At 36.9% G+C, this 17,000-nt stretch overlaps 1 protein-coding gene across 1 annotated transcript in view; it reads right to left on the bottom strand.

The window, feature by feature from the left end:
* Positions 1-15,516, bottom strand: part of UBE2U (ubiquitin conjugating enzyme E2 U) — a 41,353-nt gene extending 25,837 nt beyond the window's left edge. Inside the window, exons 1-4 of the mRNA XM_060084331.1 lie at positions 15,451-15,516; positions 13,851-13,932; positions 12,756-12,848; positions 2,070-2,167 (exon numbers count right to left, since the gene is read on the bottom strand). Coding sequence (XP_059940314.1) covers positions 2,070-2,167; positions 12,756-12,848; positions 13,851-13,932; positions 15,451-15,516 — 339 coding nt within the window. The remainder of the gene's footprint in view (positions 1-2,069; positions 2,168-12,755; positions 12,849-13,850; positions 13,933-15,450) is intronic.
* Positions 15,517-17,000: the final 1,484 nt, after the last annotated feature.

The following is a 17,000-nucleotide window of genomic DNA, read 5'->3' as shown; positions in this document are numbered from 1 at the left end:
TCCCACAGTGTGTTTGGGAGAGTTAAAGCCGAGGTGTGAGAAGCAGATCATCATTGGTCAGGCAACAGAATTTGGGCTTGACCCTGCAGGAAATGTGGAACTGAAGATTTAAAACTGAAACACAGGAGACAAAATTAGAAGAAAATGCTAATAACAGTAGGGTAAGGAATTTTCTTTATGATTACCAGTGATTTTCTTTTCCTTTCCACTATCTTAAAAATCTTCTCTAATGTGGGCATTTTTTTTTTTTTTTTTTTTGCGGTACATGCACTTCTCACTGTTGTGGCCTCTCCCATTGCGGAGCACAGGCTCCGGACGCGCAGGCTCAGTGGCCATGGCTCACGGGCCCAGCCACTCCGCAGCATGTGGGATCCTCCCACACCAGGGCACGAACCCGTGTCCCCTGCATCAGCAGGTGGACTCTCAACCACTGAGCCACCAGGAAAGCCCTCTAATGTGGGCATATTTGTTTTATAAATCTATTTGAAAAATGAAAACAACTGTGTAATCTACTGACTTTCCATAATATATTTGGCAACATTTTGTTGTCATTTTGTATTACAGGTTAAAACTAAGAACAATCAAAATATTAACTAGGTTTTATTGAATTCTTTTTTTGGACAACTCATGGTTCTAAGTACTTTACATGTTATTTATTCATTTAGTCCTCACAAGTTATATGAGGTAGCTACTAACAGCCCCATTTTACTGATGAAGAAACTGAGGCAATGAGAAGTGAAGAAACTTGTCCAACAGTGCAAAGGTATTAAGTGGCAGAACCAAGATGTGAAGCCAAGCTATCTAAACTTACAGCCCCCAATGTACGTTTTATTAAATTATTCTGCTATTCAAAATTTTCACCATTTCACTCTGGTTTGCCCTCACTCATTACATTCCTGAGAACATTCATTTTTACTATTTTTAAGGCCAATCCTATTTAGGTGGAAGAGATAGGATGACTCAGTTTGAAGGAATCCAAAAGATCAACCACAAATCTCTGCACAACACGCTCACTTACTTCCTCAAAGTTTTTGCTCCAATCTCTCTCCCAGAACATGGCCTGGCACTGCTATATATGCTCAACACATACTTGTAGAATGAATGAATAAATAAACTGAACATTGAATTTTTAAAAATATTAAAGTTTACTCAGCATACTAAGATGCCTAGCCAGAAAATTAATGATTAGTTTTATATTATTTTCAAAAACAAGAAATGGAAGAGATGAAATTTGTGTTGTAATTCTATATTACAGAGAAAATTCAATTAAGCCAGAATACTTTATTCTTCAGGTATTCCAGATGATCAAAATTTAATAGTTTATCTCCACATATTATCAATGATAAATAGACAGTATATCATGGACAGAATCTAGTGGATAGCATCTCGCTGAGCCAGATGTAAGTGGTCAAAGCAAGTGCCACTCAAATCATTTATCTTAGCATTTCAGGATGAGAAGGGAGGCTCTTTGAGGGTCGGGAATAACACAACACTGAAGCATGCTTCTAAAACCCATGGATCTAGGAGGTGAAGGGTGCATTCTAGAAATAGGCATCTACTGAGGAGAGGAGGAAATTCCTGGTTTAATTGTTCACTGGGTTTGACATGAAAGCTTATAAAAGCAGGTCTCTAGTACTGTCAGAAACAAAGGATAAAGCTGAACATTTTACATTGTAGTCACTTGATTCACCTCTCGGAGGAAGGCAAGGTTCATGAATGTGGAAGATCCAAAAGGCCTGTTCAACATTATAAAGTGAAGTTAGGAGCCAAAAGCAAACCTAAGGCTGTATTTCCAGAGTTGAAACCATCCAAACAGTTCTTTTCTTCTTTTATAAAATACATATTCTTTGGTTGGGAAGGGCTTAATCTATTGATTTCACTTTAAAAATAATAGTTTTTATAATTCAAGTTCCATTTTACAGTCTTGATGTAGAAATGTTATTGATTTATATAAGCTTGCTCAAATCCTTTAAACATTTAACTATGCATTTTACATTTTATTCGTTATACTTTGAGTAATTGGGGTAATTAAAAGTATTAAAGACAGCATTATATTAATCTGTTCTTACCTGGAGGGTAAGTAAGATGCTGCTCAATGTATAGCTTCTATTCCACTTATGAGTGTTGTCCAAAAAATCTATACAGGGACGGCCAGTATGTGGGTCTACTGTATTAAAATAATACATTAATATTATTACATAAAATTATTATTTAAAACTTATGAACATCAACAGGTCATAGCAAAGTTAGAAAGCAAATGACAAAGCAGGAAAATTATTTGCATTGAATGTGACAGACACTTAATACAGAGCAGCTGTTAGAGCATGGACTTTGGTGTCAGACACACAGATTTGACAGTTGACCACTCCACTTATTTGCTGTGTGACGTTGAGCAATTAACTTTACCTCTCTAGGTCTCACTTGCTTAGTATATGAAATGGGGATATGATTGAAGTACCTACTTTCACTGAAAAGAATTTAAAAAATAAAGCCCTTAATAGAGTACCTGGCACATAGTGGATCCTCAAAAAATTATAGCTATCATTATTAATAATACTTTTATTAATGTATAAATAATTTTTGTAAATGAATAAGAAAAACATTTATATTCCAATAGAAAAATCTTGCAATAAAAAGGTAAGACCTGGGAAGAAAATTTTGAAAAGGTGAAAAGAGGGGTGCTTGATTTGGTACATTGTATTGTAAACTACAATAATAGTAACGGTGCAATGGACACAAGATTTCAGTGAATAATGTGATAAAAGAATTTAGAAACAAATCCTAGTTGGTATTAAAACTGTTATAAGTTACAAGTGAAATTATGACTCAGTGGTGAAAGAAAAGATGATGGTATAAAAAGTTTTGTGCACACTATTCATGGTCCTCCAGTATTTGCTCTTCCTTTCCTCCATTTCTTCTCTCTATAATAAGAAACTTGATGCCTGCCCCATCCCCATTCCCCCATGTGGTTTTAGATGAATACATAGTTGCCCACATTTTCCCAGCCTTTCCTCTAACAAGATGTGGCCGTGTGACTAAGTCTTAATCATGAGGCATCGGCAGAAGTAAAGTGTGCACCTTCTGGATCATATTTTCTTAAGGAAGTTGTTCTGCCCTTTTCTCTTTTTCTCTCCCTTTACCACTGGCTGGAAATGGTGACAGAGTAAATGTCTTAGGTCCAGAAATGGAACCCACACACTGAGAATGGCAAAACCTCCCTGCCAGCTTTGTTCCATTACATCAGTATATAAATTGGAAAGATATATGAAAGGTTGGCCTATGCCCTAACACAGTTAGTTAACTAAGTCAGTATTTGGAAACACACACACACACACACACACGTGTGTGTGTGTAGTTTTGGGGGTTTTTTATTAAATAGAATTATATTTTACATTTTATTCTTCAAAGTATTTTTTCATTTAATAGTAAATTGTCAACATATTTCTGGACATGTTTATTCAAAAAATATTTAAGCACTAACAATATGCCAGGTAGTGAAGATTCTAGGGCACAAGAATGACCAAAGAGTAAAGTCTTCATATGTCTTCCTTGATGTTTAAAAGCAATGTATATAGCTGTAAGATATTTTACTTAAAAATTCCTATATTAATGGACATTGGAGTTATTTCTCTTTTCCGTATTTCCAACATTGTTACTGGAAACAAAATCTTTATTAATTAAATATTAATAAGAATATTAAGCATATTCTTTATATAGATCCCTAAAGTCTCCACCCCAAAACTATTAGAACTAGTAAATGAATTAGGCAAGGTTGCAGGATAAAAGATTATTATACAGAAATCTAGGGCTTCCCTGGTGGCGCAGTGGTTGAGAGTCCACCTGCCAATGCAGGGGACGCGGGTTCGTGCCCCGGTCTGGGAAGATCCCACATGCCGCGGGGCGGCTGGCCCGTGAGCCACGGCCGCTGAGCCTGCGCGTCCGGAGCCTGTGCTCCGCAATGGGAGAGGGCACAACAGTGAGAGGCCCGCGTACTGAAAAAAAAAATCTATTGCATTTCTATACACTGATGATGAAATATCAGAAAGGGAAAGTAAAAAGGAAAAAAAATCCCATTTAAAATAGCAGCAAGAAAAACCCCTAGAAATAAATTTAACCAAAGAGGTGAAGGATCAATACCCTGAAAACTATGAAACATTGACGAAGGAAAATGAAGATGATTCAAAGAAATGGAACAATATCCCATGCCCTTGGATTGGAAGAATTAATATTGTTAAAATGGCCATACTACCCAAAGCAATCTACAGATTTAATGCAATCCCTATCAAAATACCCTGGACATTTTTCACAGAACTAGAACAAATAACCCTAAAATTCATATGGAGCCACAAAGCAATCTTGAGAAAAAAGAACAAAGCTGGAAGTATAACCCTCCCAGACTTTAGACTATACTAGAAAGCTACAGTAATCAAAACATCATGGTATTGACACAAAATCAGACACATAAATCAATGGAACAGAACAGACAGCCCAAAAATAAATCTGTGCACTATGGTCAGTTCATCTACAACAAAGGAGGCAAGAATATACAATGGAGAAAAGACAGTTTCTTCAACAAGTAGTGCTGGGAAAACTAGGTAGCCACATGCAAAACAATGAGATTAGAACATTCACTCACACCCTATACAAATTAAATTCAAGATGGTTTAAAGAGCTAAATGTAAGACCAGAAACCATAAAACTCCTAGAAGAGAACATAGGTGGAATACTCTTTGAAATAAATTATAGCAATGTTTTCTTGGATTGGTCTCCTAAGGCAAAAGAAATAAGAGCAAAAATAAACAAATGGGACCTAATTAAACTTAAAAGCTTTTGCATAGCAAAGGAAACCACTGACAAAATGAAAACACAACCTACGGAATCAGAGAAAATATTTGCAAATGATGCTACCAACAAGGGGTCAATACCTACAATATACAAACAGTTCACACAGTTCAATATCAAAAACAAATAAACCAATCAAAACATGGGCAGAAGACCTGAACAGACATCTTTTCAAAGAAGACATACAAATGGCTAACAGGCACATGAAAAGATGTTCAAACCACTAATTATTAGAGAAATGCAAATCAAAACAACGAGATATCACCTCATATCTGTCAGAATGGTTATCATCAAGTCTAAAAATCACAAATGTTGGCAAGGATGTAGAGAAAAGGGAACCCTTATACACTGTTGGTAGGAATGTAAATTGGTACAGCCACTATGGAAAACAGTACGAAGGTTTGTCACAAAACTAAAAGCAGAGCTACCATATGATCCAGCAATTCTACTCCTGGGTATATATCCAGAAAAAATGAAAACACTAATTTAAAAAGATACACGCACCCCAATATTCACAGCAGCACTATTTACAATAGCCAAGATACAGAAGCAATCCAAGTGTCCATCAACAGCCTCACCCACCAGGGGGTGGACACCAGAAATGAGAAAACAATGATCCGGCAGCCTGCAGAACTAAGTCCACAAATGCAAGTCAGAAACTACCCTGGGGGCCTCCCTGGTGGCGCAAGTGGTTGAGAGTCCGCCTGCCGATGCAGGGGATATGGGTTCGTGCCCCGGTCTGGGAGGATCCCATATGCCGCGGAGCGGCTGGGCCTGTGAGCCATGGCCGCTGAGCCTGCGCGTCCGGAGCCTGCGCGTCCGGAGCCTGTGCTCCGCAACGGGGGAGGCCACAACAGTGAGAGGCCCGCATACCGCAAAAAAAAAAAAAAAAAAAGAAACTACCCTGGGACCAGCTGGTCCCTGGCCCTTGGAAGACAAGAGGGGAGTGTACTTCTGGGACACAGAGGACATCCCTTACAGAGGGCCACTTCTCCAAGGTTGAGAAACATAACCAACCTTCCACATACATAAAATTAGAAATAGAAATTTAGACAAAATGGACAGCAGAGGAAGAGGTTCCAGATGAAAGCAAAAGATAAAATCCCAGAAGAAGAATTAAGTGACATGGAAATAGGCAATCTACACAAGGAAGAGTTCAGAGTAATGATCACAAAGATGATCCAAGAGCTCAGGAAAAGAATGGATGCACAGAGTGAGAAGTTACAGGAAGGTGTTAACAAAGAATTAGAAAATATAAAGAACAACCAAGAAGAATACAATGTTGTATTGAAGAATATAATAACTGAAATGGAAAATACACTAGAAGGAGTCAATAGCAGAATAAATAAGGCAGAAGAACAGATAAGTGAGCTGGAAGACAGAGTGGTGGAAATCACTGCCGCAGAAAAGAATAAAGAAAAAAGAATGAAAAGAAATGAGGACAGTTTAAGAGACCTCTAGGACAATGTCAAATGCACCAACATTCACATTATAGGGGTCACAGAAGAAGAGAGAGAATAAGGGACTGAGAAAATATTTGAAGAGATAACAACTGAAAACTTCCCTAATATGGGAAAAGAAACAGCACCCAAGTCCAGGAAGCGCAGAGGCCCATACAGGATTAACTCAAGGAGAAATACACCAAGACACATAGTAATCAAACTGACCAAAATTAAAGATAAAGAGAAAATATTAAAAGCAACAAGGGAATCCCCATAAGGTTATGAGCTGACTTTTCAGCAGAAACTCTGAAGGCCAGAAGGGAGTGGCATAATATATTTAAAGTGATGAAAGGGGAAAACCTACAACCAAGAATATTCTACCCAGCAAGGCTCTTGTTCAGATTTGACTGAGAAATCAAAAGCTTTACGGACAAGCAAAAGCTAAAAGAATTCAGTACCACCAAACCAGGTTTAAAACAAATCCTAAAGAAACTTCTCTAGGTGGAAAAGAAAAGACCACAACTAGAAATAAGAAAATTACAAAATGGGAAATCTCACCCATAAAGGCAAACATACAGTAAAGATAGGAAATCATCCACACACAAATATGATATCTAAACTAGTAATCATGAGAGAAGAAGAGTACAAATGCAAGACATCTGAAATGCATTTGAAATTAGGAGATCAGCAACTTAAAATAATCATGTATACATATAGAATGCTATATCGAAACCTCATGGAACCACAAACCAAAAATCTGTAACATATATATATATATGAAAAATAAGATAACCAAACATAACACTAAAGATAATCAAATCACAAGAGAAGAGAACAAAAGAAGAAAGAAAATAAAGAACAAGGTCCTATTGTATAGCACTGGGAACTACATTCAATATCCTGTGATAAACCATAAGAGAAAACAGTAAGCAAAAGAATATATAAATGCATAACTGAATAACTTTGCTGTACAGCAGAAATTAACAACATTTAAATCAACTATACTTCAATAAAATATTTTTAAAAAAGAGGAAAGGAAGAAGGAAGACCTATAAAAACAAATGCAAAACAATTAACAAAATGACAATAAGAACATACATACTGATAATTACCTTAAATGTAAATGGATTAAATGCTCCAGCCAAAAGACACAGACTGGCTGAATGGGTACAAAAACAAGACTCAAATATATGCTGTCTGTAAGAGACTCACTTCAGATCTAGAGACTCATACAGACTGAAAATGAGGGGATGGAAAAAGGTATCCAGGAAAATGGAAATCAAAAGAAAGCTGGAGTTGCAATACTTACATCAGACAAAATAGACTTTAAAATAAAGACTGTTATAAGAGACAAAGAAGGACAGTACATAATGACCAAAGGAACAATCCAAGAAGAAGATATAACAATTGTATATATATATATATATGCATCCAACAAAGGACCACCTCAATATATAAGGCAAACGTTAACAGACATAAAAGGAGAACTTGACAGTAACATAATAATAGTGGGAGAGCTTAACACCCCACTTACATAAATGGACAGATCATCCAGACAGAAAATCAATAAGGAAACACAGGTCTTAAATGACACATTAGACCGGATGGACTTAATTGGTATTTATAGAACATTCCATCTGAAAGCAGCAGAATACACAGTCTTTTCAAGTACACATGGAACCATCTCCAGGATAGACCACTTGCTGGGGCACAAAGCAAGTCTCTGTAAATTTAAGAAAACTGAAATCATATCAAGCATCTTTTTCAACCACAAGACTATGAGATTAGAAATCAACTACAAGAAAATAACTTCAAAAAAACATAAAAATATGGAGGCTAAACAGTATTCTACTAAACAACCAATGGATCACTGAAGAAATCAAAGAGGAAATCAAAAAAGTACCTAGAGACAAATGAAAATGAAAACACAATGATCCAAAACCTACGGAATGTAGCAAAAACAGTTCTAAGAGGGAAATTTACAGTGATAAAACCTGAACTCAGGAAACAAGAAAAATCTCAAATAAACAACCTAAACTTACACCTAGAGCAACTAAAGAAAGAAGAACAAACAAAACCTGAAGTTAGCAGAAGGAAAGAAATCATAAAGATCAGAGCAGAAATAAATGGAATAGTAACTACGAAAACAATAGAAAAGATCAATGAAACTAAAATCTGGTTCTTAGAAAAGATAAACAAAATGGATAAACCTTTAGTTAGACTCATCAAGAAAAAAGGGAGAGGGCCCAAATTAATAAAATCAGAAATGAAAAAGGAGAAGTTACAACCAACACCACAGCAATACAAAGGACCATAAGAGACTACTACAAGCAACAATACGCCAATAAAATGGGCAACCTAGAAGAAATGAACAAATCTTAGAAAGGTACAATCTCCCAAGACTGAACCAGGAAGAAATAGAAAATATTAACAGACCAATTACAAGTACTGAAATTGAAACTGTGACTTAAAAACTCCCAACAAACAAAAGTCCAGGACCAGAAGGCTTCACAGGCAAACTCTATTAAGCAGTTACAGAAGAGTTAACACGTTTCCTTTTGAAACTATTCCAAAAATTGCAGAGGAAGGAACAGTTCCAAACTCATTCTATGAGGCCACCATCACTGTGACACAAAAACCAGGCAAAGATTTCACAAAAAAAGAAAATTACAGGCCAATATCACTGATGAACCTAGACGCAAAACTCCTTAACAAAATACTGGCAAATTGAATCCAACAATACATTAAAAAGATCATACACCAGATCAAGTGGGATTTATCCCAGGGATGCATGGATTTTTCAATATCCACAAATCATTCAGTGTGATACACCACATCAACAAATTGAAGAATAAAAACCATATAATCATATCAATAGATACAGAAAAAGCTTTTGATAAAATTCAACATCGAATTATGATAAAAACTCTCCAGGGCTTCCCTGGTGGCGCAGTGGTTGAGAGTCCGCCTTCCGATGCAGGGGACACGGGTTCAGGCCCCGGTCCGGGAAGATCCCACACGCCGCGGAGCGGCTAGGCCCGTGAGCCATGGCCACTGAGCCTGCAAGTCCGGAGCCTGTGCTCTGCAATGGGAGAGGCCACAACAGTGAGAGGCCCGCATACTGCAAAAAAAAAAAAAAAAAAACTCTCCATAAAGTGGGCATAGAGGGAACCTACCTCAACATAATAGTGGCCATATATAACAAACCCACAGCTAGCAACATACTCAGCAGTGAAAAGCTGAAAGCATTTCCTCTGAGATCAGGAACAAGACAAAGATGTCCACTCTCGCCACTTTTAGTCAACATAGTTTTGGAAGTTCTAGCCATGACAATCAGAGAAGAAAAGGAAATAAAAGGAATACAAATTGGATGGGCTTCCCTGGTGGTGCAGTGGTTGAGAGTCCACCTGCCTATGCAGGGGACACGGGTTCATGCCCCAGTCCGGGAAGATCCCACATGCCGCGGAGTGGCTGGGCCTGTGAGCCATGGCCACTGAGCCTGCGCGTCCGGAGCCTGTGCTCCGCAATGGGAGAGGCCACAACAGTGAGAGGCCTGCGTACTGCAAAAAAAAAAAAAAAAAAGGAATACAAATTGGAAAAGAAGTAAAACTTTCACTGTTTGCAGATGACATGATGCTATACATAAAAAATCCTAAAGACACTACCAGAAAACTACTAGAGCTCATCAATGAATTCAGTAAAGTTGCAGGATACAAAATGTATACACGGAAATATGTTGCATTTCTATTCACTAACAACGAAAAATCAGAGAGAAACTAAGGAAATAATCCCATTTACCATCACATCAAAAAGGATAAAATACCTAGGAATAAACCTATCTAAGGAAGCAAAAGACCTGTACTCTGAAAACTATAAGACTCTGATGAAAGAAATTGAAGATGACATAAACAGATGTGTTCTTGGACTGGAAGAATCAATACTGTCAAAATGACTATAGTACCCAAGGCAGTCTACAGATTTAATGCAATCCCTATCAAATTACTAATGGCATTTTTCACAGAACTAGAACAAAAAATTTTTAAATTTGTATGGAAACACAAGAGACCCGAAATAGCCAAAGCCATCTTGAGAAAGAAAAACAGAGGTGGAGGAATCAGACTCCCTGACTTCAGACTATACTACAAAACTACAATCAACAAAACAGTATCAGACTGGCACAAAAACAGAAATACAGATCAGTGGAACAGGATAGAAAGCCCAGAAATAAACCCACACACATATGGTCAATTAATCTATGACAAAGGAGTCAAGAATGTACAATGGAGTAAAGATAGTCTCTTCAATAAGTGGTGCTTGGAAAACTGGACAGCTACATGTAAAAGAATCAAATCAGAACACTCTCTAACACATACACAAAAATAAAGTCAAAATGGATTAAAGACCTAATATAAAATTGGATACTCTAAAACTCCTAGAGGAAAATAGGCAGAATAGTCTTTGACATAAATCGCAGCAATATCTTTTTGGATCTGTCTTCTAGAGTAATGGAAATAAAAACAAAAATAAACAAATGGGACCTAATTAAACTTAAAGGCTTTTGCACAGCAAAGGAAACCATAAGCAAAACAAAAAGAGAACCTACAGAATGGGAGAAAATTTTGCAAATGATGTGAGCAAAAAGGGATTAATCGTACAAGTATACAAACAGCTCTACAGTTCAACATTAAAAAACAACAACCCAATCAAAAAATGGGCATGAGATCTAAATAGACAGTTCTCCAAAGAAGACTTATATATGGCCAACACACACATAAAAACTGCTCCACATTGCTAATTATTAGAGAAATGCAAATCAAAGCTACGTTGAGGTATCACCTCACACCAGTCAGAATGACCATCATGAAAAAGCGTACAAACAATAAATGCTGGAGAAGGTGTGGAGAAAAAGGAACCCTCCTACACTGTTGTTGGGAATGTACATTGGTACAGCAACTATGGAGAAATGTATGCTGCTTCCTTAAAAAACTAAAAATAGAGCTACCATATGATCCTGTAATCCCACTCCTGGGCATATACCCAGAGAAAACTATAATTCAAAAAGATACATATACCCCAATGTTCACTGCAGCACTATTTACAATAGCTAAGACATGGAAGTAACCTAAATGTCCATCAAGAGATGAATGGATAAAGCAGATGTGGCATACATATACAATAGAATACTACTCAGCCATTAAAAAAGAGTGAAATAATGCCATTTGCAGCAACATGGATGGACCTAGAGATTATCATACTAAGTGAAGTAAGCAAGACAGAGAAAGACAAATATCATATGATATCACTTATATGTGGAATCTTTAAAAAAATGGTACAAATGAACTTATATTCAAAACAGAAATAGACCCATAGATATAGAAAACAAATTTACAGTTACTAAAAGGGAAAGCAGGGGGAGGGACAAATTAGGCATTTGGGTTTAACATATACACACTACTGTATTTAAAACAGATAACTAACAAGGACTTACCGTATAGTGCAGAGAAATATACTCGATATTTTGTAATAACATATAAGGGAAAAGAATCTTGAAAAGACTACATATATAACAGAATCACTTTACGGTACACCTGAAACTAACACAACATTGTAAATCAACTATACTTCAATACAAAAAAAAAACCACACTAAAAAAAAAAAAACGCTTGTTTATAACCTTTGCCCATTTTTCTGTTGCTCTCTGTTTTTTCTTACTGATCCACAAGTGGTCTTTACATATTATAAATATTCTGTTTTATGCATTGAAAATATTTTCCCTCAGTTTGCAAAAGTCAGTGTATTTTTATCTCTGTTTATAATGTCGTTAGCTATAGAGAAGTCTTAAGAAGTTTATGTAGTTTAATGTGTCATGCTTTTCTCATGGTTTCTAGGATTTGTTGTTTTTAGAAAAGCCTTTCTCACCACACCCATAAAAGTTCTATTAGATTTTCTTTTTAGCATTAAAATTTTTTGCACTTGTAATCGATCAAGAATTTACTTCACATATGACTTGAGGTAGCAATCTAACTTATTCCTTTCTAAAATGTTAATTTGTCCGTGCATTATTTTTATAGTAAAAAATTAGATCCAACTAAAATATTGAACAATACAGGAATTAAGTTTATTATTCAGTCATTAAAAATTATACTTTGAAGAATGTTTAATATTGCAGAAATAAATGTATTATGTCATTTTAAGTAAAAATATATAAAACTTTGTGTAATAACTCAACTATGTAGATAAAATGCATACATAGAAGAAGGAAATAAATTTGGTTAAATATAGAGAATAGTATCTCTCTGAATTAGGATTCAGGTGATAATTTTTTTCCGCCTTTTAATATTTTCCCCAATAAGCATGCTTACTTTTATAATCGTAACAAAGTGATTAAAAAGAAACATTATTAAACACTAACAAAGAACAAGGTTAATGGAGACAGAACCTGTGATGATAAAAATTTCATTTGTTCCTTACCATTTGGATGAAAAGGAATTGTTCTAAATTTCACAACCGGAGGGACAAAATTATACTCCGATGTAAAATTTATTCTCAGTTGGAAGAATGATCCTGTGATACAAAAAGAAACATTTTTACTGAAGTGTCATGTTGAACTGATTAACTGTAACCTAACACTGAAGTTTATTCCTACAGTTTAGCCTCCCCAAGGTCCCTAGAGTTTTATTATATTAATAAGTAAATTGGATTATAGGATGCCTAGACTCCTCTAGATGGTGTAATAGACTCCTCACAATCTAATTCCATGTTTTCAGCCACATTCCCACCAGTCCTTTCTACCCACTGACCCTGTCCCCCTAACACCCGGCCCCTTCACTGTGTAACTCATCTTTACTGAACTCACTGCTCCAGAACCCTCTCCTGCCACCTCATGTCAGGCTGTTTACTCTGCCTGGATTTCCTTCTGATTCTAAACCTGGTGAATTCTCACACATTCTTTAGGACCCAACTCAAGTGACACTTCCTTGGGAAGCCGTTCCTGACTCTACAAGGCAAAATTAACTAATCACTGTCTCCTCGGTTTTCCATTCAAAATCCATAATAGAACATGTTATATTTTATTGTAATTGTCCACTTACATGTTTTTCTCCCCTACCTCACTAAACAAATAATCTTGTTAATCCGCAACTGTAAGAGTGCATGGTCATTAAAGCTTATAGTGGTCTAGTTTGCTTGAGAATTTGATTTATGGAAATTTGTGGGAAAATCATAGAGGAAAAACATGAGACATAATTGTGGGATTTTTCTGCCAATAGGCATTTTGTTAGCTATTCTCTGATTTCATGGAAGACTGTTAGATGATATTCTCAATTGATATGCTTTCCTGTGTGTGCTTCTTAAAAACATGATAACATTAAGATTGGGCATAAAGAAAAATTCAAACCTGAAATTTCCATCCATGTTGACAAATGGCAAAAAATTAAGCCATATAATGAAAAAATAACATGTAAATACTTTAGGAATTCTAGAAAATTTATACAATGCAACCTTAAAGAAAATAGGCTAATAATACAAAGACTTTTAAAGAAGTAAATTAGTTTTGAAAGCACAAACCATGCCAAACTGTATTCTGTAGACCTTCAATATCAACTTCCCATTGCATCATACCTTCACTTACAGGAAAGCCAGTAATACCCTTTAAGTAAGAAAAATTAAAGCAGAAAAAAGATTAAATATTTATTGCAGCTTGGAAAATCAGATATTAGATTACAATGAATTCCAAAAGCTCTACGTTTTCTTTCTCTGATAAATTTTTTTTTGATTTTGGGAAGGTGTTATATATCGCCTTATTACAGAGAAGTTAAGATAGATTCCAGGAAACACATGCAATAGCAAATTTTAAATAAATCAGTAGTGTAGTGTGCAAATCACAAGTGGGACAGTAAGGTCAAGACTAGAATGTGTGGCTTATGTAAGACAACAGATAATTTAAGACTCAAATTCAAAATGAAAGAAATAGTTGGAAAGCTTGCATTTCTTCAAAGATTTTAAAAAACATATGGATGCTATATAAGGCATGAAGTAAGAAAATTTTCATTAAGAAAAACACAACTCTAAAATTATGCTCATATATAAAAATAAAATTTTCCTACACTTGAGGTATTATTCCAATGGAGGGACAAAAATGTATTTCATAGAGTAAGGTTATTGGTTATGCTGAGGAATACACTTAAATACAGTCAATAAATACTTCTGAGCAACCACATAGTTATTAGATATGTTAAGTGCTAGTCTGGATAACCATTACATCTCTATTATCTACATTATCTATATTTACCTAACACTTCCCCCTTCAACAGATTTTCTTTCAACAGAAAGCCACAAAATTCAGGTGGAGCAGAAACAATATCAAATGTTACTTTCATACCTCTCAGATGTTTGTTGTTGAACTCAATAATTGTTCCCGACATCTCCTCTTAAGGCAATACTTCTATGGCAGGAGCGGAAAGACAGCAATGCCATTGAACTACACCCTATGCAGCTGTTGGTAAGCATGCTACACCCTCTTTCTATGCACGGCTTTCTATTCTTTCTAAGTACACCCTCGTCCCTTCCATTTTTAAATTCTCCATATTGTATGTGATGAAACAGCCTATGGCAACCACTGAACAGCCTATGAACACTGAAACCTCATTGGTGGCATTCGGGGCAAAGCCTTCCTCTGTGTTAAAATTATAAGGGAAAGGCGCTTCTGTGTTATATGTGACAGAAGTTGGCAAAAAGTGCACTAGACAGGAAGTAGTAGAAAACCCTGTGATGGAATCCTGCGGCCAAATATTTACTGACCCTTTCTGAGGCTTAGGTTTCTGGTAGGTAAAACAAAACACTACAAACTTATTTTGTAGTACTGTAATTAATGAGTGCAACCCTGGACCTACTAGTCACTTACTACCTGATAGACCCTGATATTCAGGGCTTAAATGCCCATAAATTACTCAGCATAGTGTGCTCAATATTGTTAACTATTATTACGAAGTACAAATAGTTGTTATTATGATGAAGTAGATTATTATACTGAAATAGGTTCATTAAACAAGTCTGTAGTGGCAAATTATGTTTAACTAAATTATACCTTATAGGATAAACACAGATTAAACTGCTTTTAAAAATTGGTACTCCACTGAAACACACCCTCCAGGTCTCCAGTACTCACCTCATAATTGTTTTTCTTCAACTCTTGGAATTCTCTTTGCAGCAAGATGTAGGCTCTGCTGTACATGATAAGGCAGCAGAGTCTGGCACTTGTCCCCGCACTCCTAGGGTTCGCTCTGAGGCAGGTGTCTGAGGTTATGGGTCACCTTCCCGCACCTAGTTAACTGACATAAGTTACTTGCTTTCTCGACCGAGCCTCAGAACGCTGTGTGCTCCCAAGATAAGTGGCTCTAAGTTGGACATATAACAGTGACTTTTTTTGTCCTCTGACTCTTCTGAAGGAGGACTTCAGAAGGAAGACTTGAGCACTTTCTCAACTGCGGTGTGTCACTTCAGGGCCAGCCCACAGCCCATCTGAAGGCAAACTTGGACGAGCTTCTGGGACCACCCGTGTTGCTTGTGCGTGAAGCGGGCGTGAGAGGCATAAGCGTAGGGCGGTCGTAGCCGGTTGTTGTCTCCGCTTTACAGGTGTAACTAACTGGGAGCCAGCTCTGCCGGAGGATGCCAATCGGTTGCCAAGCAACTGGACTGAGGGGGGACTAGAGTGAAGGAGGTGGGAGCTTCGCCGCTCCTCATCCAATCAGCGACGGGGGGCGGCCTCTGGAAACCTCCTCAGCCAATCATCCAACCAGTTCAGTTTGAAAGGCCAATGAGAGCCGTTGTTGAGGCCCCCTCCACCCCCGCGCCCCGTGAGCCCGCGAGATCCACCAACTTTGGATTCTACCCAGCTGGGGTCGGGGGGGAGGAGGGGTGAAGTCAGAGGATCTAGCTAATAAGTCTTAAGTCAGAGAAGCCTTCACTCGAAGTCCTTCTCCGAAATAATCTTTTCTTTTTCTTTGAATATCAGAAGCCATCAGGTAATAAGTGACCAGTATTACAGGTCTGCGCTTATTTATAATAACTTATATGGCACGTTAGCGTTCACGATATGTTCGCATACCTTATTATGTCATCGAATCCTAGTTACTCTGGGAAAAATGCTCCACAACAGGGAGCTACGTGAAATTCTCAGATTCCCATCTCTTGTTGGAGAGTTTTGCACCTGCTGTCCCTTCTGTCTAGACACTTACCACGTTCCTTCCATCCTTCCTCCCCACATTTTTCCTTCACTCATCGGTCAGATTTACCTTTGCCTATGATTCCTTATGGAATCCCCTAAGACAAGATTAGGCTCCTTTCTTGTGATCCTAGAGGACCCTGTTAGTATTTATCAGGCTGTATCACAATTGCCCATTGCATTCTCCATCCAGCCCACTGTGAGCTACTTAAAGGCTTTAATCTGACGGTGTCAGCTACAGAAACTGGCATCCTTGATCAGAGTGCTTTTTTTTTCTTACTATTTATTTACTAATTTTATGGAAACAGGGCATCAGGTCAATTAGTTCATTCATTCCACAAATATTTATTTAGCACTTCTCATGTGCTATGGAACAATAAAGATGAAGTGATGCCCTTTTGGCTCCAGTATTCAGTAAGTAAATATACAAAACCAAAACAAGTGTACAAAACAAAAATCATAATTTCAGATCACAAGTGTATATAGACAATAAA

Source organism: Mesoplodon densirostris, chromosome 2 (assembly GCF_025265405.1).
Source record: "Mesoplodon densirostris isolate mMesDen1 chromosome 2, mMesDen1 primary haplotype, whole genome shotgun sequence".
NCBI classification, from domain to species: domain Eukaryota; kingdom Metazoa; phylum Chordata; class Mammalia; order Artiodactyla; family Ziphiidae; genus Mesoplodon; species Mesoplodon densirostris.
This window is presented reverse-complemented; position numbering and strand designations above follow the sequence as displayed.